Source organism: Lipomyces japonicus (assembly GCF_038497905.1).
Source record: "Lipomyces japonicus strain CBS 7319 unplaced genomic scaffold V1514scaffold_19, whole genome shotgun sequence".
Lineage (NCBI taxonomy): Eukaryota > Fungi > Ascomycota > Lipomycetes > Lipomycetales > Lipomycetaceae > Lipomyces > Lipomyces japonicus.
In genome coordinates this window covers 234,822-253,860 of record NW_027117831.1, presented here as the reverse complement: position 1 = coordinate 253,860, position 19,039 = coordinate 234,822, and the positions used below count along the sequence as shown (strand labels likewise).

The following is a 19,039-nucleotide window of genomic DNA, read 5'->3' as shown; positions in this document are numbered from 1 at the left end:
TTCGTCAGCCAACTTGAAAAATACCTATATTGTTATTCATTTTTTTATATACCTTATCAATTTGTGTTTCTGTTTCTGTTTCTGTTTTATTTTTTATTTTTTATTTTTTTTTTTCTTCAATATCATTATTCTCTTTGTTCCCCCGCGGAATCCCCCCAAAGAGAAGTCCTGCATGATTATTTCTTGTTTTTTTTAGTATAATGTTTAATGTTTAATGTCGTGGCATTGTTGATGTGTGTTATAGTACAATATTCTGAAGGTTGGTTTGTTTGTTAAGTAAAATATATCATTAAAAAAAATTCTTTTGTAGTTGTTATATACGTTTTGCTTTAGATGTTATTTATTTGGATTGAACACTTTACATATTTGAAGACAAGTTTTAGGTATCAATTCATTGTCTTTTATTTTATTTTATTTTTTGCACATCCTCCTTTCGTAATTATATCAACGTTTACAGAACAAAATACTAAGAATACAGTTTAATGAAGAATATTTTGCTAAATATGATTTAGTATATTATATGCTTAATGATTTATTGGGTGGCAATCTTTTTTTCGATCGCTCATGTCATGGTTCGCATTAACTAATCGAGCAAATGATGTCCGTCTTGACTGTAATTATACCAATTAAAGGAATGCTTTTGGTATTCTTCTACAACTGACCATGGTGAGAAATTTTATGGTTTTACAACGAATGCGTGTTGAGTGGCTATTGAAAGTACTGAAATCATGCGAAGGCGTAAATGTTTTCAAGAGAAATCACGATATGCTCTCTAACATCATCGACAATGAGATGCACACTAACTCTGGCTAGTTGGTTGGGGAATGGCTGTATACTACTATGGTTAAAGTAAAAGTGATGGTATAAAAGAAAAACATGGGCCATGGTTAAAGAAACCCCTCACTCGAATATACTTTCTGTATGCCCAGTTCGTCATCTCAATTAAGACTAAATGATTTGGCATACAGGCTGTGAATCCCCCAGGCCAAGCTCGATAAATTAGTTATTATCTATCCAGAATATACTCGTTACCAAAAAGGGCAATAATAAGCACTTGTCGAATACAATACAAAAAAAATGTTGTCGTTGCAGGTTTAATAAATCACACGAGTGGGGATGCACTGGACTGGAAAATCACCCGAAAGCATCACTGTTTCGATAACGCATTCGCTTCAATCAGGTATATATGCATATATCTAGCACTGATATATATGAAAACATTAAAAAAAAATCTTGGGTATGATAGCGATGTTAAAAAGGTTGTTCTACACCATGGTCTACACGTAGACATGAATCTTAATGTACAAACTCCTATCATGCAATGTATAATCTTGTACAATATATAATCTTGTAGAATATATATAACTATATATATATTCAAAATTGTATTTTCCTGCTTTTAGCATTTTTTGCTGTTTTTCGTTTTAACCATCTATCCCGAGATTTGATTATTTTAGTTTTCGCCGGCGCAGCAAGCGTTGCCGTGCTGGGTTTTTTCAATACCCGAAACGTTACCTGGTCTTTTGGGATGTCTCTCACGGCTGGTTCCGTGAATACAATTTTTTTCCGCTTCTTTTCAATATGAACAACTGTGCCAGTATTTTCTTTGACTTCTAAAACTGGCGTTGTAGTAACCTGTGATAAAACATTGGCGGGCAAAAATAATGGAACGTCTTGCTTTTGTGCTTGCTCTCTCTTGAGTTTTTCTTCCTTCTGAACTTGTAACCTTTGCTCATTAGCTCGCCTCTTTGCTCGATCTTCGTGTCGCTTTCTGCATGGTTTCGATTAGCAACGGATCAAAAAACACGTCTGAAAACTCAAACTTACGTCTCGATTTCCCTCACTCGAGATTTTTCCTGAGCTTCCACCGCAGCCTTGCTCCCACTAAACGACAAGTCTTCAGGTGCTTCATCGTTGTCATCACTGGACAACTGTTCATCAGCAGTAAAATACCCGCCAGGTGTGGGCGGTGGTGGTATGACCGACTCCTGTTGTTTCTTTACCAAATTCCGTAATGGCACCGGCGTACTAATTTCGTCGTCACCAAACCGCACATGTCCACGAGAACCATTTGTCTGTATCGTTGTAGCAGGAGTCTCAAACGGCGTAGCATCGCCTTCATTTAACGATTCATGTCCTAGAGTATGCGCAGCATCACCTTGTTGCCGGCTGCGAACCTTTGCCGATACTGGTGTCGTATTGGATTTGCCATTTGAAGTCGAAGACACTAGCCGCTTTGTAGCCGAACCATTTGCTACTTGCTCTCGTTTTGCCATTTTTTTTTATTTTATTTCATGTAGTGTAAGTGACTTTGCCTTATTACTACTGATCTTTCGTTCTTCGAAGCTCAATTAATTTTTTTTTAATTTGGTTTGGGAGTTTAAAGATTACCCGGTTTATGTGTTTATTTTGGCTTACTTAATACAGCATATATGACAGTGTAGATAGCACAATGCCGCCGATTTCTGTACCCAGTATATGTAGCGCATAATATTGAACTTTTACAAGCATTGCCTTCTTAAATAAACGGTTTATCCCTGATACGTAAAGTCAGTTTCAGTTTAGTTCCGGCATCGGTTGGATTCAATGCACTCAAGGCTCCATTGTGCTAGATAATGCTAGTCTTGATTTTTCACGGTTTCTTTATATCAAATATATACCATGTCTTTATCTAATGCCAGCTCGTTTTCAAGCTCTTCGCGGTCTCGCAGTGCCGTAGGTTCTCGGGCACTTGGATCATCGGCAAAATATTGGTCACGCCAGTTTAGAGACATCAACGGGAAGCATGACGCATCTCCAGGCTCGCCTCGGTCTCGATCACAATCTCCAGAGAAGAACAGTTTACTAGGTTCATTAAAAAATGAAAATAAAGGCCGATACAGACGCAAAAACAGTAACACGTCGAACGGCCTACATAGTGGCCTGTTGTATGCGAGAAGAAATATCACGTTAGTTCAAAAACTATTTGCAGGCATGGTCGGCGTCTGGCTGGTTATTGCTGTGGTTTTGTTTCTTGGAGGAGGAAAACCTAGTGTTGAATTTGACCCGTTACGGAATAAGATACATAACACTAAACAATTAGTTGCTGCTAATGATCCCAAAATTCATGTACGTTGTCAACGCTGCCACGACCTTCTGAATGGAAATGTTCTAATTTTTTTTTTTTTTTTTGCAGTTTGTCGGCCGATGGTCAAGGAACAAAGCGCAAGGTGCTGTGGCCGGAGTAGTTGTTTCGACACCGTTTCCCGGAATGTACGTCGACGTCAAATTCACTGGCACGTCACTTGGAATTCATCTCGGCAACGTGGATGATCCAGCCACTATGAGCGTTTCAATCGACCGCAGCGTGACTTATGACGTTCTTCCGTATGGCAGAGAAGTCGTGGCCGTGGCGTCTGACTTGGAAGATGCCATGCACGACGCCCGCATAGTATTTTCAGGCGCCCAACGAATAGACGTGGAAGGATTTTACGTGGACAAGGAAAGGGAGGTGCTACCTTCAGGATTAGAAAAAAGACAACTTATCGAGATTCTTCAAGATCATTATAATTCTTCGCTTCCTGATGTTTTTTCCTGGTCTTATCAACTGGCAAATCAGTTTGCGGTCGACCGCGTACTTATCCCAGGTCATGGACAGTGTATCACGGACTGTCCGCATGATTCAATTGGTCTTGATAAGTTTTTTTTTCTTGGCAGTTTAGGCGCGTCTCGATCGAGTTCTCAGTATTGGCATTTTGATGAATACAGACCAAAATTGGTTATTCTTGATATCGGGCAAGCTACTAAACGTCTAATAGATCACAAGCTCATGTATAAAACGTTGCTGCCCCAAGACGCATCAAAAACGTACACCGAGACATACATGAACCTTATTTGGCATATTCGGAAAAAGGCATATCGTCGGGTGCCCATCTTTGTGCTTCGCCCGTTTGATGGTTCATTGGAACAGGAAAGCTTGCAAGTTGTCACGAATGTGCGACAACAAGGTGATAAAAATGTTCATTGGATTGATACGTCAAATTGGGATAAGGAATCTTTTTTGATCACCGGACGATTGGAAACTGAACCTGAACGTCAAGCCAGGTATGCGGCTTTTTTGTCAATTCATGCCTGCCCTTTTTTGAAAAACGATGGTGGTTGTGATTTTTTGCGACCGTTTGAAGGAAAAGATGCCAAACCAGATGAAACCTAAGTTATAGCAGACAAATGCAAGGTTTTTTTTTGGATGATTCATGATTCAATGCACATGCATTGTTTGGTAAATAATTTTGTTTTCCTTGGGCGTACAAAAAAAGAAAGAAATTTTTAATGTAAATAGTTTTAATTTTATTGCATATATTTTATTGTTTTAAACAATTACAATTACGATTCGCATTTTCACATAACTACTGATTAATTAAGCGGTGTGGCAACGAACAGGAAGCCATAAAGCACGCCGCTTAATGAGCTTAACGAAAACGCTGGTAGTGACATTCACAAATTACGTAAAATATTAATATACATTATTATAATAATTTTCGCGACTCTACCCCAAGTATGGGGCATGACCCGTCTATTTGAACAGTTCTTAATCTCCTCCAGAAAGACTCCATCCATCTCACGAGTAGCCAGATATCGTTCTATAAATTTGAGATTGCCTTTCAATAATTGATCTTCAAAAATCTCTATGACATTTTGCGCCACTTTCCGAAAGTTTTTCACTTTGGCTTCAATGGACTCATCACCATTACTACTTTCCTTTTCGTCACTATCCATCTCCGAGCTGCTGTTCAACGAATCAGTTGCTGACTTTTTGGCACCATCTCGCGAGTCACCGTCTCCATATAAATCTGCCGCCGCGAGTATGCCGGTCTTTGCACGTTCGTCGACAATGTTGTGATGGTGGACAAATGCTAGCAGCCATGATGAGCATGCGAGTTGTGCAACGTCGGTCAGTAAGGTTGCTGTGCGCACAAACTTTGCCGGCACGATCGTCCACGTTGTCGCGTACTCGCTCCCGGCGGTAGTGTTGCTCTGACTGAACGTGTAAGATTGGACCGGCTTGGTAACAGGCGATGGTAATTGCAAGTTAAACGATGAAGCCAGCACATGTTGCAAGTCGTCGTTGTCGTTGTCGTCGTCGTTGTCGTTGTCGTTGTCGTTGTCGTTGTTGTTGTCATGGACCGGGTTTTTAAACGACAACACTGGAGACAAAAATGGGAATGGATTTCGAATTAAGAGTAACGGCGTGGTTAGCCTGACGACGACGATCAGGTCTGCCAGGAATGCGGACCTGACTGGAATGGCGGAACTGATCAAAGTATTATTGATATTAACTACGACAAGATTTGGGAACAAACGAGGTTGTGTGCGCATTCGTTCACCATTTATAGATCAAAAATGATCTTATACCGGTCTCGGTAAAGCCACGATGTCAGCTCATGTCGTTTCAATCAGCGGGAAAGTGTATTTTTACAAGAAAACTGGTACAAATGAAACGCTTTCCGGACATGTCTTTATTATATGTAACTACCAAATGTTGGTTCAATACAAAAATAAAAAGCAAAATTACATAAAACACATGAGTTGAAAAGGACTACTGAAATAAAAATTGAAGTTTGGCATTTACTCGAGCGAAATATCCAAAACTTAATTCTTGCCGAAAACTTGAAAAATCGAGCTACCCCTCACTCTATACACACAATTCTATTCCATTCCTCATCAAGGAACGCAAAATGGACGCGGAAGAACGCAGATGGACGTCGAAGGATACAAATGGGACACAGGCATTCGGAGTAATATAAATATCAACCGAGAAGAGCGCAATGGGTATGTATCTACAATATGAAAAAATCAATCGACACAGACGGACGCAGATGGGCACAGCTGAGAACAGGTCGACATGGCTTAAACATGTATAATAAAGTTGATGCCGACTCTGCCCAAGTGTGGGCACTATCCTGCAAAGACTTCAAGTAAATACATTCAAGACCACAAATTTTAAAAGGGATTTAATGAACGCGTGTCACAACGTCTTGTATTGAATTCATGGGTTTTTTAATGGATTTTTATTTACAAGAATGCTTTTTTAATTGAGAAAGTGTACTACGTACTTATCAAATAAAATAAAAGGCTACATAAATAGGCAACTTTATTTACAATATAGATAGAAATATGAAATATGAAGTATTAGATTGCTTCTATATGACATGACTAAAAAAACATCAAAATATGAATGTATCAATTTAGCAAGGAGATAAAAAAAAAAATTGCTGGAAACTTACTTAGATTGTACTGATCCGATTACATCAAAAAAAAGAAAAGCCATTTTTTAAAATTTAAATAGTGTAAATGCAAATAATTTGACTGAAGTATTTCAAAATAAAAAAATGTATGACCCAGGCCGGTTTGAAATATCTATAACATTTCGTTTCGCCCCCGACACCCCTCTCCCAACTTTTGCATCACACAGAGAACTTTGAGCAAACACAGCAAGCAAGTTTCCACAGTTTTCAAAGCAATAAAATTTTTTGTTCAAGCAAATAAAATCACCAGAAAATACCCTAATAATGTCAGGTCAAACCCATTCAGCTCACAGCATGAATCCGCCCGTGTCGTCGTTGGCCTGCCAAAAAGGCCCGCTAAATATTTTCAAACGGCGAACTGCGTCTGTTCAAGTTTTACAACCATCACAACATAAAAAGCCACAGAGCAATATTTCAACAGCCAAGCCGCATCAGGAGATACCTTGCCACATACCCCTAAAAGAGTCCACTTTGCAGAGGTTGACCAGGTGTTTAAATATGACCCTGAGCCGATCGGTAAGATCGTGGTCATCAAAGCCAGTCATCATCGGTCGTGCCTGCAATGGGTGCAAAACAAGATTATTGCCGTGCAGACCAAGAAAAAAACCAAGGCGGCAACTCAGTACAATTGCAAGCGCAGTGCGCATTTTTACCAGGAAGTTGTCCGGCTAATGATGTTAGGTCGTCTAGCCGTCCCGTCAGCAAGCGTTCCAAGAAAGCCGGGCGGGTGGTCTCAAAATTCTTTTAAACCGTCATGTGCCATTAACGCACATGACGGATGGGGATGTATATTTATATATACCAAATCACGTCCCCCATAAGATGTATAATTATTTTTCAAGTTTTATTTATCACATTCACAGCATAATTCCGCAATTCATCTGTTCCTTTACCTTGATAGGCTCCCTTCCCCCGGGGGGTCTTTCTTCTTTTGCCTTTTTTTCATATCATTTGCTATCATATGTGTTAGTTTTTTTGTTATAAAATGTTTTGTGAGTTTGCATATGGCGGTTGGAATGGAATCGATACCAGGTGTAAATAATGTAAGGTATAAGGTAATTAAGCAATTCATGTTGTCAATAGTTAATACATTCTCATTCACTTATCAAGTTAATTCAGACGTTTTCTTGAGAGATGATTCAACTGCGCTTTTTTTTTTTTTTGTTCAAAGGTTTGCATTGAAGTCATCAAAATCACTACAAAATTATTAACTTTTGTTGGAAAAAAAAATAAAATAAAAAAAGGAAAATTCATTAAAATGGGAGACAGTATTGTATTCTCTAAACACATCAGCGTTTTCGTTAGGTGCATTAATCGGCGTTCATTTTACATTCCACAAAGATGTTTATCATTTCTGCTGGCTGCACTTCAACCGTGGACTTTATATAAAATATGCAACCAATAATTACCGTATATATAAAGGAATTTTTTTTGCTACCCACTCAACAAAAAATTTAAAATTATAAATTTTATTTCAAGATAACACTATTATTAAACCATGTAAAATTCTGTACAAGTAACCCGCAAAACAATGGAAAAAAAAAGACAGATAAATAAAACAACTATACAAAATGCAATTAAACTATTTGCTGCAACATGAAGATTTTTCGTCGGTCTTGGTCTCATCAAAGGCAAGTCGTGAGATGTTGTCAGTCAGTGAAGACACGTTGGCATTTCCAGCACTTCGAGCCCCGGAAGTAGTCTGAATGTATGATGGCGGCACATCAAGAGCCGGGTTCTGCAAAAAGAAGTTTCGCGGCCGTAAAAGAAGTGTCATTGGTTCAGCAGGCCTGTAAATTAAAATTAGTCTTGTTATTTCCTAGACAAATAAAAAAACATATCATCGGTTTAACTTACATGATTGGGAAGTCTTCTGGAGCTGGGAAATGAGTAATTCCAAAAGTGTGCCACAGCACAACATCCGTGTTCTCAATATTCGCGGTACCATCTCCAATCCACTCAGTCAATCCTCGAGACGGCTCACCGGAGGTCTGAGGGACGTATTGACCAGCAGGATAAAACTGCCTATCCACATATGGAGTAACATGAACAGTGTGGCGAGCAAAACTTGCACGCTTCCAAACAAGTGAACCTTCCTTCGGCATGAGCGGGGCAGATTCCCTCGAAACAAGCTTGTAAGAAGCAGGCTTGCCAGAGTATGCGTTGATTTTACTGGGGTTAATCATGTCCCAAGTGCGGGAAGTGGATCCATCATAATCAGTAATAGCCTCACCAGTAGTCTTAAATAACGTTGCCTTGGGCAAGAAGCCATTGCCATAAAAATTCTCCTTGGAACCAACCGGAGGAGCATAACGAACGGCGTCTGACATCTGAACCGAGTTATTAACGCCATCAATCATTGGGTTCAAACGAAGCGAAAACAAATGCTGATGATTATGCGCGTTGACACCGGGGTAGACTTGAGTTCCAAACCCTCTGGTGCTCTCACCTTCACCAAGAACATAGGTGTTCAAAATTCCGGTAAGCTTAATCTCAAGCTGAATAGTACCATCCATGTGGAAAATCCAATAAACCATGTATTCGTAGTTTGCAGCAGTGAAAATCTGAGAAATAATGAGCTTAACACCACGGGCAAGAATTGTAGTCGCATAGCCGTCACGGAAATCAGAGTGCTTGTACAAAACTCCATCGTCTTCCTCGTGGATGCAGATCGCATTCTTGATGACATAAGGTTCGCCAGCCCTGTCGGAAAAAGCAGCATCAAAGTAATGAATAACACCCTTGCAGTCGCATCCCAGCGCAAGAGAATTAGTCATATAACCGCCGCCATACTCACCTAGATCAAATGCATGTTTGCGCTGGTGTGGGTGGTCAGGATTGCCATAAGGAACAACCATCTCGGCGAGTGAGATACGGTAGAACAAAGGTCGGACATCGCCATGATCGTCGTAAGTGATATTACTGAGAACAATACCTTCGCGGTAATTGAACCCAATGTGAAACTTGAAATTCTGCCATTCAATCTCGCGGCCAGTGATCTTAAACGACACGCCTTCTGGTTGGGTAACGTTAATAGGCTTGACGGTCTTGCGGTAGCCACCGAGATTCTCCTCGACATATTTTGAGTGGAAGTTTGCGTGCTTGGCCTTGGAAAGCGGTCGTCGAATGGTAGGAATGTCGATGGCAATAACTTCGTTGGTCTCGGTATCATAGATAGGGCAGAAATCAAGTGGATGTGAGTACTGAGAGTCGTCCTCATCAGATCTGTAGTACATTAAAGCTTGCTGAAGTCTGCGAGAAGTTCCAAAACGTTCGTCATAACCGATCGTCCACGGATCACAGTAAACCTTGTGAATGTCCTCCCTTGGAACGCCGGAGATGACACACTGCTCAATAACCCTCTCGTCAGTACGGATGACCTTCTCGACCTTGATGAGGTCATCAGCAGTAAGAATCGGGGCCACATCATCGACCTTCTTCCACGATGTAATCTTTCCAGCATCCAAATCAACCAAACCTTCCCAAACGCCGGACACGCCCGTCTCAATAACCACGGCCTCGACCTCACGAGTGGGTAAAGGAGCACTCGTGGGTGAAGCAATCCATGCTAGAACCTCGGACTTCTTGGGTTCGGCCAAAGTCACGACATTAAAACCGAGTGACTTGTCGGGATAAGCTTTCTTGACAATGTTAACCGCAGCCTTGATCTCAGACGCAGTCAGTGGATCGAGTGGATTTGACACCGAGTCCACCGCGGCGCGAGTATGAGAAGAAATTTGTGAAAGGCGTTCAGACATTGTAGCTGATTATGAGAAGAACAAAAAAATTGAACAGTAATGATATTCTTAACAACGACGGGTGAATCGACTCTATTTATGCGCTTTTTGCCTGGTGAGTGGCACTCATGGAGCCATGCCCACGAGATGCGACGATGACTCGGCTAAGCCCAGATAGGAAAGCGATTCCCGTCTGTGCACGAACCGCGCTGCATTTGAAGCTTCAACTGGCCAACCGGCGCCGGCACCAGATAAAGCTCGTTCTTATCAAAACATGGCCAGGATCTTTTGTCAAAAAAAATTAGGTTTCAGGAGTCCCCGATTGGCTTTTTTTTTCTCCTTTCTGTTCAACCGATAAGCCCATTGCTACAGGCATTTCCATTCGGCGAAAACGCACCACGTCGCGCTGCGGTCAGCCATTACCAATCCTCGCCATGGCCCGCGCTCGTTGCACTTTATCAGCGCTTCCCAGCTCAGCTCTTCTGCCTGTTGTGAGTTCATGCGAATAATCTTGCCACTGGGTGCTTCAATCGCCATTTTCGCCGTCCTGCCCGGAGTGAATACCATAGATTCGACGTTGTTTGCATACTCCCGTATCTGGAACATAAACACGTTGCCGTACACCAATTCTTCACATTGAGGCTCGACCACGTAAACGTCAAAGCGTTGAGCTTGCGGGGTTGGCTGCCGGGTCACGAAGCTGAACGGGGTGTCGTTACCCGTACCGGAATGCGTAACAGGGAACGCCACTGCCGGTGCGTAAGGGTTGTCCCGAATGGAATGCACAGTTCCGCGTCGACCAGCATAAACCTTGAGAACCCCGGCATGCTCTCCGGGAGGAAGCACTGCCTTGATTCGGAAGAGGCGCCGTCCGTGCACCCAGTACGGTTGGGCCAACGTCCGAGTCCGGGTTACGTCGCCTGACTCAAACACGTCGCCGTCTGCATCAACACAGTACCCGCGCACTTCGACTTCGGCTAGTACATCAATTTCTGGCGGTGCTTGAACTTCGATTTGGCATATTTCTTGATCCGTCATGCGGAGCAACGACGTGTCAAACTCTGATAAATATATCTGATTTTGAAACATGCCCGGACATATGGATGGAAATTCTAGTACGATATTTCGTGGTAACGTCGGCACGATATGCTGTTGCGCCCGATATCGTGGAACATGGGTAAAAATTACCTCGCTCGGCTTTGCAAGAAAATAAAAATCTTCACCTATGTTGTTGCTTCCTTTCACGTACTGCTCCCGTCTGGGATGCGTGGGACTGGCAAGCGAGGCATCAATAACCCGCCACTCTCCATCAACTATGGCTGTATTCCACGCGTGGTTGACCTTACTCGATTGACTCTCTACGATTTCCCCCGGTGCTAAAAAAAAAAAAAAAAAAAATTTTTAGCGGTTTTTGTTTTCTTTCAACTTATTCGTATCGCACTATGCAAACCTTTCAAATATCCTTTTACAATCTCACAAGGAATCTGTAGCATGCCACACATGGCTTTGACCAAGAATGCCATTTCGTCCGCGCTAGCTTTCCTCGACCGGAATATCTTATTCTCGTCATGTATCGGATCGTCAAAGTCATTTTCCTCGATCGCGGCGTGATGCCAAATTATTCGTTCAGTGCAAAACACAAAAATTGCGCGCAGTCTTTGCAAATCTGATTTATACGGCCGGCAAAGAATCGTGACAGTGAATGACGAAAGTGTTGACAAACTAGGCACTGATAGCACTCGAACTGCCTTGTCCAACGTGCTGAAGTGGAACTTTGTTACATCCATCCCTACATCAACCACTCTGCCATCATATCCCTCGTCTCCCTCAACTTTTCTATGTAAAACTTCCAGAGGATTAAACACAATCAATCCTTCAAGTTCCTGTTTTCTTCTGCGAGCGTTTTTTTCATTCTGACTCATAGATTTCGCTCGAGACACGTTGACGCGTCCTTGAATCCACTGAGTGCTCTGCTCCTGCGGAAACTCCGCATCCCGGGTTGGAGCAGATATCTTTGTCGCCACGGCTTTTGAATATGACATTGTTCTCTGAATTTGGAAGTCTTTTGACCCATTTCCCGAAAAAGAGTTGGAATCCGTGGATGATGTTGTTGACTTTGTCAACTTCGTCGTCAAACCTGTACCTCCAAGCTGCTTAAGTTTATTAAAAAAACCTGATTTCTTTAGCTTCAATGCTGCCAAACTTGACTTGGGTTGCAATATCTGGAGATGACCAGAACGAATGCCTGTTGGAAGAGTGACCGGTGCCACGTTCTCCGCGTCTTCGTTCTTAGTCGACATTCTGCTCATTGCCTTCCGTCTCGCCAGACTTCCGGCCGAAGTCGCGCTCATATCACTAATTGTCGTTGGAGCTGTACTTTGACTAGTAGTTGAAAATGCACCATTAGATATTGTCGAAGTAGTCTTTACCGTGTTTGTTCGTCCAAGTGATCTGTTCCTGAGCAAGCTTCTTCTTGACTGAAGTGATATGGTCTCATGTCGCCCATCGTAGTCATAGTAGACCGTGTCTTCTTGCTTTTCGTTTCTCAATGCCATACTGCTTTTTGCTCTATTCAGACTAAGCTTTCTTAAAATTGATGAGTCCTTGTTGTACCAACTGCTGCGCTTACTGAGCGACGTGACTGATCGAGCAGGCTGCTCTGCAACCTGCATTTTTTCCAAACTGTTGAAAATATCGTTCATTGCTCCGTCTATAGATTCCAATTCTGCGCTATCATTCCGAAGTTGTGCATGTTCTGGTTCATTGTGCCTGATTGAATGTGACGTGCTTGAACGATACAAAACTTTATGCGGAGGTGGCATTGGCGGCGCATCCTGAGCTTCATATTCGTCAAATTCATCGTCAAATTTAAAATCAGTATTGTCGTTGTAACTTGGGAAGTTAACAGACTGTGGCCGCTCGTATTGACGGTTTTCGCTCTCTGCTTGCTTGGTTTTCTCCGGTTGCCTTAAAAAAACACTTTAATAACCGATATAAAATCATTTCAATCATTGTTTTCTTACAATATGGTTACAAAGTTTGAAGGGAAATATCCCATGACTTTGTAATTTCTTTTCAATCTGCCCACCCACCATTGCCCATCGCCAAGGTTCAAGCATTCGATAAGATCACCCTCAACAAATCCAAGATCTCCTAATTGCCAATTAGCTCATGGCAAGTCACCTTCAACTTTGCTAAACATACGTTCTTGTTCTCCGGACCAAGAATATAAAGCCTTGCAAAAAAATGGAAGCTTGGTTGGAATATCCAAAGTAGGTGCGGCCATTATTATTTAAATTTGCTTTAAAGGAAACGAATATAAGAATGCTTTAATAAATTGAAAAGGAATAAATTTACTAAAATTTTCGAAATTCAAATTATTCAATTAACTATTCGTTACTATTGTAAGGCATTTTCTTTTATGATATTAACGTTGTGATTTAATTTTGGTACTATATACAATATTTGTTGTCGTGTATCTTTTTTTGAGTTTTGTTATTTATACATTGCTACAGCAACGGTACCAGTACAAGAACGGTTCGCTAATTTAAATATAGAGTTCAACCTAGAGTTATCAACAAATAAGCTGGACAATAATGTTTGATTTGTGTGCTCATTTTTCGAAATGGCAAACTCAGTGTTCTGGTCGGTTAATTGATATTTTTTTTCCAGTGAATGTAAATGGCCTGTAATAACTGTTTTTGCTTAGCTACGGGACTTTAATGTCGCCTCAAGTCGTTTCTAGAGTTCTTTACGGGAAATCTCAAGTCTCGGACCAAACGTTACCAAGGTTTCAACATGCCACATTGCATGGTTATTCCCGTTCAAAAATAAACAACGTTGCATATCCAGCAGTAATAAAAGATTCTAAAAGTTCCGTAAAAGGTATGTTGGTGACTGGAATATCAGACGCGGAATTGGCAAAACTGGACGAGTTTGAAGGCGACGAGTATGAACGCAGGGCTGTAGAAGTAATTACGGATGAAGGGAAAAAAAGACTGCATACGAATTGCTATATTTGGATTGATGATATAGATAGGCTTACAGGAACTGATTGGAACTTCGATGAGTTCATGGGGTAAGTTATACATCATCATATTTGTAACTAGCATTAATAGAATTCTAGGAATAAATTTAATACGTGGATAGAAACAGAATCAATATAGTCTAACAATGTATATAATTAGTGATGATAAAATACAAATACATAGACATCGCCAAAAACAGAAAGAGACTTGTGATTTTAAACTAATGCTACACTCGGCTCCGTAAACGACAAGTTTTCAACCATGTTGCCAAAGTCCAAATTAACCTTGACCCGGAAATCATCCATCTGCAACGATTCTGTAACGTTTTTTGGTTCATTCTCCATATGGGTATTAACAGTATGATCCGATATTTCAAACACAGCAGAAGATTTCGTGTCCGAGATCTCACTGAATCCACAATTCCCTGGTTTAAGTTCAAGAGCTTTTGAATTGGTATTGCATTCTGGCACAAGATTTATCAAGGAGTCTCCGGCATGGCTGCCACCAATAATATTGACTGTCCCATTTGAGAAAATCCTACTGTTTTCTTTATTATCGATCCCATAGCCTGAGACAATTTGAAGTGGCGTATGCACAAATTCACTCTTTCGCTTTATTTCCAACGGTATCAATGTGTGACAATTCTGAATAGTTTGAGCAATTTCCACTGGTTGGTTATAGCTAACAATATTATCTTTATTCATGTCATCGCCTTCCCAGACAGATCTTCTCTTTGCAAACTTCACCGACATTACCTTGGTTCCATGATGACTTTGGTTCATGCTCTCCCTTGCCCTTAATGCATCGTCGGGAGATTTAAACTGCACAAATCCAAATCCTTTCGTAGCACCTGAATTCGAAATACGAGGTAAACTGGCTGCCACAATATCTCCAAACGGTTTAAACATTTGAACAAGGTCATCTCTGCACGTTAGAGTGTGTTGGTCAAAATTACTGACGTACAGAGTACAGGGATCAATTGGTTCAATAGTAGTCGGAGAAAAAATAAACGACTTTGGACGCCTTTTGCTCTTTCTTCGAAGTGTAGTCCCTGCCTGCTCATGAAAACTGATCGCATTTTCCTCGGGGTCTATACGTTCAGCCCCGGAATCTGTGGCGAGAGCTGGCTTGCCCTTTAATGAGTTAGATGAAGACATTGGTTGATTCATACTTTGAGCTAAGGACAGATTGTAGTCATAGGGCGCATGAATGCCATCTTGGGGATACGCATATGGATATGGCATCTGGTAGTATTGCATATACGTGTTATATCGGAGATAGTGAGCAGCGACTTGTGCTGCCCAGATTCTCTGAATTTCGGTCGCATTTGACGGCAGCAGATTGTATGAGTTCACAGGTCCATATGAAAGTGAAAGTCTATAACCTCTAATCTCAAAATTATTAAGTCCTTCAAAAGCCTGTAAAATAAACATTGTTAATATATTGATTAGTAGATCAAGGGGAATACTCAAACCATTCTTGCAAAATAAGGCGTTGCCATAAGAATCTCGCCTACTCTTAACCCGCTTAAGCTTTCCAGTTCTTCTTCAATAAAAACGCATACGGTATTACCATAACGGCAAGCAGTGTAGTATAGTTCAAACGACGGCATGTCCTTTGGAAGATTTCTAACTTTTAGAAGATGTGTCAAGCTTGCATCGACAAGAAGTGCTGGAGAAGTCATAGAAAGAGAGAACGGTTGTTGTGTCATCTCTGACCTCTCTAATGAGAATTCCCGGTGTTCCGATCTCCCTGATGGCAACCGGCTCGCAGAAGGTTTATTGTCATAATTCTTCCAGGTCTTGTCTGAGAAATTAGTTATCTTTGGACGCACAGTCCTGAGCATGTTAGTCAGTTTATTCACGGGATTTCCACCACGGGATTTCATACAGTCGAACGCCACGTAACAGTGTGTCATGCAGGTTATCAACCGCCGCTGTCACGGATCTAGGGTCGGCGAATGTGAGAAATGCAAAATAGTTCATCACAGTTGTATAAGTTACGTCACGGCGTGGTCTGTCCACAAAAACAATCTTTTCAATCACGCCTTAAAAACTAATTAGTAAAAACAAAATCCACTTTTACTACACGCTAAAAAGAATATCTTTCTTTACCATATCTGCCAAATGCTTCCCTGATTTCATCTTCACCTATATTTTCAGTTAAGTTTCCAATGTAAACAGTTGCGGTTGCAAATTTGTTCTGTTGCATGTGCGATAACGGCTCAAAGTGTTGACCTGCAAATGAATAGTTGTTGTCCGCCCGGATTTCCCGGTGTCCTTTCGACGTTTGATTGCCGCTTTCAGACGCTTTGAATGAAATTCCACGTCTTCCTGACAAATAGTGCCTGTTCATGATTGAAGTATGTAAAGTTGCGGGGTATAAACAGTTGTGCAGATTGTTAAATGGTATGCCAGATTGTACAATTAGTATAACAGATTTGTAGAATTTTTGGTGCACGCCATGTTTTGATTCTTGTTGCCAGGCTACTTCACAATAAGTAAACTGGGGTAGGGTTTACCTTGCCATATTCAAGAGCAGGCACTATTGTATTATTTAACTTGTGAATTTGTAGATATTATGGGCCACCTTTTAGCGATTGATAAGACCGCATAATTCGGAGAGGGGATCGCAAACCAGGTGTTATATTCGTTTTCAGTGAAGTCTACGAGTGTCAAAAGAAGCCATACGGAATAAAAGACAAGACAGGATTTAGTGTTGGGCTTGCAGAAATAACAGCAAGCATGCCTGAATTACGTGGAGTAGCATTACCGCTACGAAGATCTGGTCAAGCCCGACATAACACACAACACTAAATGACACGCAGGTACAATGTGTAGTACTTGAAATGCTCTGTCACGAGCTCCAACTTATCATGTCGCACCAAGTTCTCTGTCGTGTCCGGTGAGGATAAATAGAGCCACAACCAGGCTGCGTATTCCAGGCGTGTTTGGAAGTCCTTCTCAGATCGCACCGTGTACTAGCGGTTTGTGCCATCGAACTGTCCCGGATTAACTCCTAAATCAAATAGCTAGTAGAACAAAAATGCAGCGGACCTTTGTAGATTAAGTAACTACGTATTGTAATAGGGCACGGGGATTTACAGCTTGTATGCCAGCCTAGTTGGTCTTCATTATGATTTATTAATGTATGCATATACAATACCTGTATGCTATGCCAATTAGTGGCCGTACAAGAAAAGTGTTCCTTTTGTAACTAACCATGCCCATCGCATGTGCAGTCGTTAGGTTAATTAATTATAGACTTCGGCGCGAACGCAAATTATGTGTCATAATTTCAGTATAGTTTCAGCCATATAGTTTATAAGATCATCGATGTTCATCGTTCACATGCCTTAAACCACTTGGCCCTTAGCCAACAGTCGCCAGCAAAATTATAGATCAACAAGTACTAAGCCCACACCTATAGTTAACACATAACAGACAGGAATTTGCTTTCCGAATGTCTCGATCGCACTTGACAGCCGATATTCGTAACCGTTCCATGCGGAATGTGCGACGATTTTCACACACTAGTATTAGAAACAATTCTTCAGTACCGATATCAACCGTTTCATCCCGGCACTTTTATCAAAATGAAGCTCTTTTAGATTTTGCTTCAAGGGAACCACGACTGATCTCGCTGAAACAATTGGCATTTTTTGGCCGAAGGCTGAATGACGAGAAGATCTTGCAGTCTGCAAACTTTGTTAGGCAAGAATTACCTGCAAGAATGGCACACAGAATACACGACATGCAAAGTCTGCCTTACGTGGTCGTAAGCAACCCGCGTATTTCAAACATTTACGAATTATACTACGACTCATTCAGCGTGTTGAGGAAGTTTCCAATAATCAGAACAATAGAAGACAACAATCGATATTGTGAACTTTTAAATCAAAGATTGAAACTTCATACTTCAATTGTTCCTCAACTGGTGATGGGAGTGATCGAATGCGCGGAATCCATCGAATCGACCCGCCTGGATAGATTTTTGGACTCGATACTCCGGGGCAGAATTTCCAGACGAGTAATTACAGAGCAACATCTCACGATGACGGATGCATTTTTAAAAGATAAGAATTTCAATTCTTCCGATCAAATAGGTCATGTGTTCTTACAGTGCCATGCAAAAAATGTGGTCGATCAATGTGCATCTCTCGCTACAAGACTTTCACTGTCACTTCATGGCAATATTCCTTTGCCAGAAATTATTTATGAAGGTGATGTGAATGCCAAATTTCCATATATACAAAGTCATTTGCGGTATATTATTGGGGAAATTCTCCGGAATACGTTTGAAGCATCGGCGGAAAGGTTTGAGGCAACAGGAGAAATTCCATCACCAGTACAAGTTACAATCTCAGACTCGCCAGATTATGTTATTTTTAGATTTTCAGATAAGGCTGGTGGCTTGCCTCCCGAAATCGTACCGTACCTATGGAGTTTTGTTAATGGTCCCCGAACAGCTATACGTCATCAAAATTTTAGCAAAGTTAAGGGCATGGAAGCCATTGTAGATGAGCTAGAGGCGACACTAGATAGTGAAAATTTTGGTGAAGGACGACAAAAGCATGTTAGTAGCTTATCTAGCCTGACCTTAAGGTCACCTGCCATTAGATTGGGAATTGGGTTGCCTATGAGCAGGATATATGCTGAATTTTCAGGGGGCAAGCTGTCTGTTAAATCATTAGAGGGATACGGCTGCGATGTGTTTTTGCATATTTGTAAACTGGGAAACGAAAAACATACGCCTAGCGTATAGAATTATCAAGGTTTAAATGTTACGTTTACTGATATTTGGATTGTAAAGATTTGGACGTGGTTTCATGATTTTATAATTTGCATAATAATGCACTGCTACTGTATCAAAACATAAAATAATCTATTAATCATTCACTTCAGAATCAAATCAATCATATTTTGCCCAAGTTAAACTGTGAGAAACCAAATTTCTACACTGAAATGAAAATACAATTTAAAAAGGAAAT

The 19,039-nt window shown here is 41.0% G+C and overlaps 8 protein-coding genes across 8 annotated transcripts; 4 read left to right on the top strand and 4 right to left on the bottom strand.

Moving 5' to 3' along the window:
* Positions 1-1,293: 1,293 nt before the first annotated feature.
* Positions 1,294-2,335, bottom strand: V1514DRAFT_331030 (uncharacterized protein). The gene is made up of 2 exons (XM_066927615.1): positions 1,828-2,335; positions 1,294-1,771 (listed from the first exon to the last, which is right to left on the bottom strand). The coding sequence occupies exons 1-2, from the start codon at positions 2,274-2,276 to the stop codon at positions 1,378-1,380; spliced, it is 843 nt and encodes a 280-aa protein (XP_066783448.1). The 5' UTR covers positions 2,277-2,335; the 3' UTR covers positions 1,294-1,377.
* A 218-nt stretch (positions 2,336-2,553) lies between these two features.
* V1514DRAFT_352314 (uncharacterized protein) lies at positions 2,554-4,352 on the top strand. Its single transcript, XM_066929491.1, has 2 exons — positions 2,554-3,108; positions 3,176-4,352. Exons 1-2 carry the CDS (start codon positions 2,662-2,664, stop codon positions 4,190-4,192), a joined length of 1,464 nt encoding a protein of 487 aa, XP_066783447.1. The 5' UTR covers positions 2,554-2,661; the 3' UTR covers positions 4,193-4,352.
* A 2,698-nt stretch (positions 4,353-7,050) lies between these two features.
* V1514DRAFT_331007 (uncharacterized protein) lies at positions 7,051-7,366 on the top strand. The gene has a single exon (XM_066927614.1). It carries the CDS (start codon positions 7,056-7,058, stop codon positions 7,266-7,268), a length of 213 nt encoding a protein of 70 aa, XP_066783446.1. The 5' UTR covers positions 7,051-7,055; the 3' UTR covers positions 7,269-7,366.
* A 333-nt stretch (positions 7,367-7,699) lies between these two features.
* On the bottom strand, positions 7,700-10,076 carry V1514DRAFT_331005 (copper amine oxidase). Its single transcript, XM_066927613.1, has 2 exons — positions 8,142-10,076; positions 7,700-8,074 (listed from the first exon to the last, which is right to left on the bottom strand). Exons 1-2 carry the CDS (start codon positions 10,040-10,042, stop codon positions 7,867-7,869), a joined length of 2,109 nt encoding a protein of 702 aa, XP_066783445.1. The 5' UTR covers positions 10,043-10,076; the 3' UTR covers positions 7,700-7,866.
* Positions 10,077-13,457, bottom strand: V1514DRAFT_331002 (uncharacterized protein). Its single transcript, XM_066927612.1, has 4 exons — positions 13,226-13,457; positions 13,045-13,174; positions 11,472-12,988; positions 10,077-11,397 (listed from the first exon to the last, which is right to left on the bottom strand). Exons 1-4 carry the CDS (start codon positions 13,305-13,307, stop codon positions 10,388-10,390), a joined length of 2,739 nt encoding a protein of 912 aa, XP_066783444.1. The 5' UTR covers positions 13,308-13,457; the 3' UTR covers positions 10,077-10,387.
* A 134-nt stretch (positions 13,458-13,591) lies between these two features.
* Positions 13,592-14,286, top strand: V1514DRAFT_330999 (uncharacterized protein). The gene is made up of 2 exons (XM_066927611.1): positions 13,592-14,099; positions 14,148-14,286. The coding sequence occupies exons 1-2, from the start codon at positions 13,744-13,746 to the stop codon at positions 14,185-14,187; spliced, it is 396 nt and encodes a 131-aa protein (XP_066783443.1). The 5' UTR covers positions 13,592-13,743; the 3' UTR covers positions 14,188-14,286.
* Positions 14,187-16,711, bottom strand: V1514DRAFT_330995 (uncharacterized protein). Its single transcript, XM_066927610.1, has 4 exons — positions 16,164-16,711; positions 15,940-16,096; positions 15,524-15,887; positions 14,187-15,467 (listed from the first exon to the last, which is right to left on the bottom strand). Exons 1-4 carry the CDS (start codon positions 16,402-16,404, stop codon positions 14,265-14,267), a joined length of 1,965 nt encoding a protein of 654 aa, XP_066783442.1. The 5' UTR covers positions 16,405-16,711; the 3' UTR covers positions 14,187-14,264.
* A 514-nt stretch (positions 16,712-17,225) lies between these two features.
* V1514DRAFT_330992 (branched-chain alpha-ketoacid dehydrogenase) lies at positions 17,226-18,948 on the top strand. The gene has a single exon (XM_066927609.1). It carries the CDS (start codon positions 17,512-17,514, stop codon positions 18,811-18,813), a length of 1,302 nt encoding a protein of 433 aa, XP_066783441.1. The 5' UTR covers positions 17,226-17,511; the 3' UTR covers positions 18,814-18,948.
* The last annotated feature ends 91 nt before the right edge of the window (positions 18,949-19,039 follow it).

What these genes read in the sequence shown, in the direction of transcription:
- V1514DRAFT_331030 (XM_066927615.1), bottom strand. Translation starts at nt 2,276, where the DNA reads ATGGCAAAACGAGAGCAAGTAGCAAATGGTTCGGCTACAAAGCGGCTA. An exon ending in CGAGTGAGGGAAATCGAGAC is followed by an intron (nt 1,772 to 1,827) that starts GTAAGTTTGAGT and finishes GAAACCATGCAG; the next exon opens with AAAGCGACACGAAGATCGAG.
- V1514DRAFT_352314 (XM_066929491.1), top strand. Translation starts at nt 2,662, where the DNA reads ATGTCTTTATCTAATGCCAGCTCGTTTTCAAGCTCTTCGCGGTCTCGC. An exon ending in CTAATGATCCCAAAATTCAT is followed by an intron (nt 3,109 to 3,175) that starts GTACGTTGTCAA and finishes TTTTTTTTGCAG; the next exon opens with TTTGTCGGCCGATGGTCAAG.
- V1514DRAFT_331007 (XM_066927614.1), top strand. Translation starts at nt 7,056, where the DNA reads ATGACGGATGGGGATGTATATTTATATATACCAAATCACGTCCCCCAT.
- V1514DRAFT_331005 (XM_066927613.1), bottom strand. Translation starts at nt 10,042, where the DNA reads ATGTCTGAACGCCTTTCACAAATTTCTTCTCATACTCGCGCCGCGGTG. An exon ending in CCAGAAGACTTCCCAATCAT is followed by an intron (nt 8,075 to 8,141) that starts GTAAGTTAAACC and finishes TTTAATTTACAG; the next exon opens with GCCTGCTGAACCAATGACAC.
- V1514DRAFT_331002 (XM_066927612.1), bottom strand. Translation starts at nt 13,307, where the DNA reads ATGGCCGCACCTACTTTGGATATTCCAACCAAGCTTCCATTTTTTTGC. An exon ending in TTGGTCCGGAGAACAAGAAC is followed by an intron (nt 13,175 to 13,225) that starts GTATGTTTAGCA and finishes ATTGGCAATTAG; the next exon opens with GAGATCTTGGATTTGTTGAG. An exon ending in TGTAAAAGGATATTTGAAAG is followed by an intron (nt 11,398 to 11,471) that starts GTTTGCATAGTG and finishes TTTTTTTTTTAG; the next exon opens with CACCGGGGGAAATCGTAGAG.
- V1514DRAFT_330999 (XM_066927611.1), top strand. Translation starts at nt 13,744, where the DNA reads ATGTCGCCTCAAGTCGTTTCTAGAGTTCTTTACGGGAAATCTCAAGTC. An exon ending in AACTTCGATGAGTTCATGGG is followed by an intron (nt 14,100 to 14,147) that starts GTAAGTTATACA and finishes ATAGAATTCTAG; the next exon opens with GAATAAATTTAATACGTGGA.
- V1514DRAFT_330995 (XM_066927610.1), bottom strand. Translation starts at nt 16,404, where the DNA reads ATGAACAGGCACTATTTGTCAGGAAGACGTGGAATTTCATTCAAAGCG. An exon ending in GGAAGCATTTGGCAGATATG is followed by an intron (nt 16,097 to 16,163) that starts GTAAAGAAAGAT and finishes TTAGTTTTTAAG; the next exon opens with GCGTGATTGAAAAGATTGTT. An exon ending in CGCCTTATTTTGCAAGAATG is followed by an intron (nt 15,468 to 15,523) that starts GTTTGAGTATTC and finishes TTTATTTTACAG; the next exon opens with GCTTTTGAAGGACTTAATAA.
- V1514DRAFT_330992 (XM_066927609.1), top strand. Translation starts at nt 17,512, where the DNA reads ATGTCTCGATCGCACTTGACAGCCGATATTCGTAACCGTTCCATGCGG.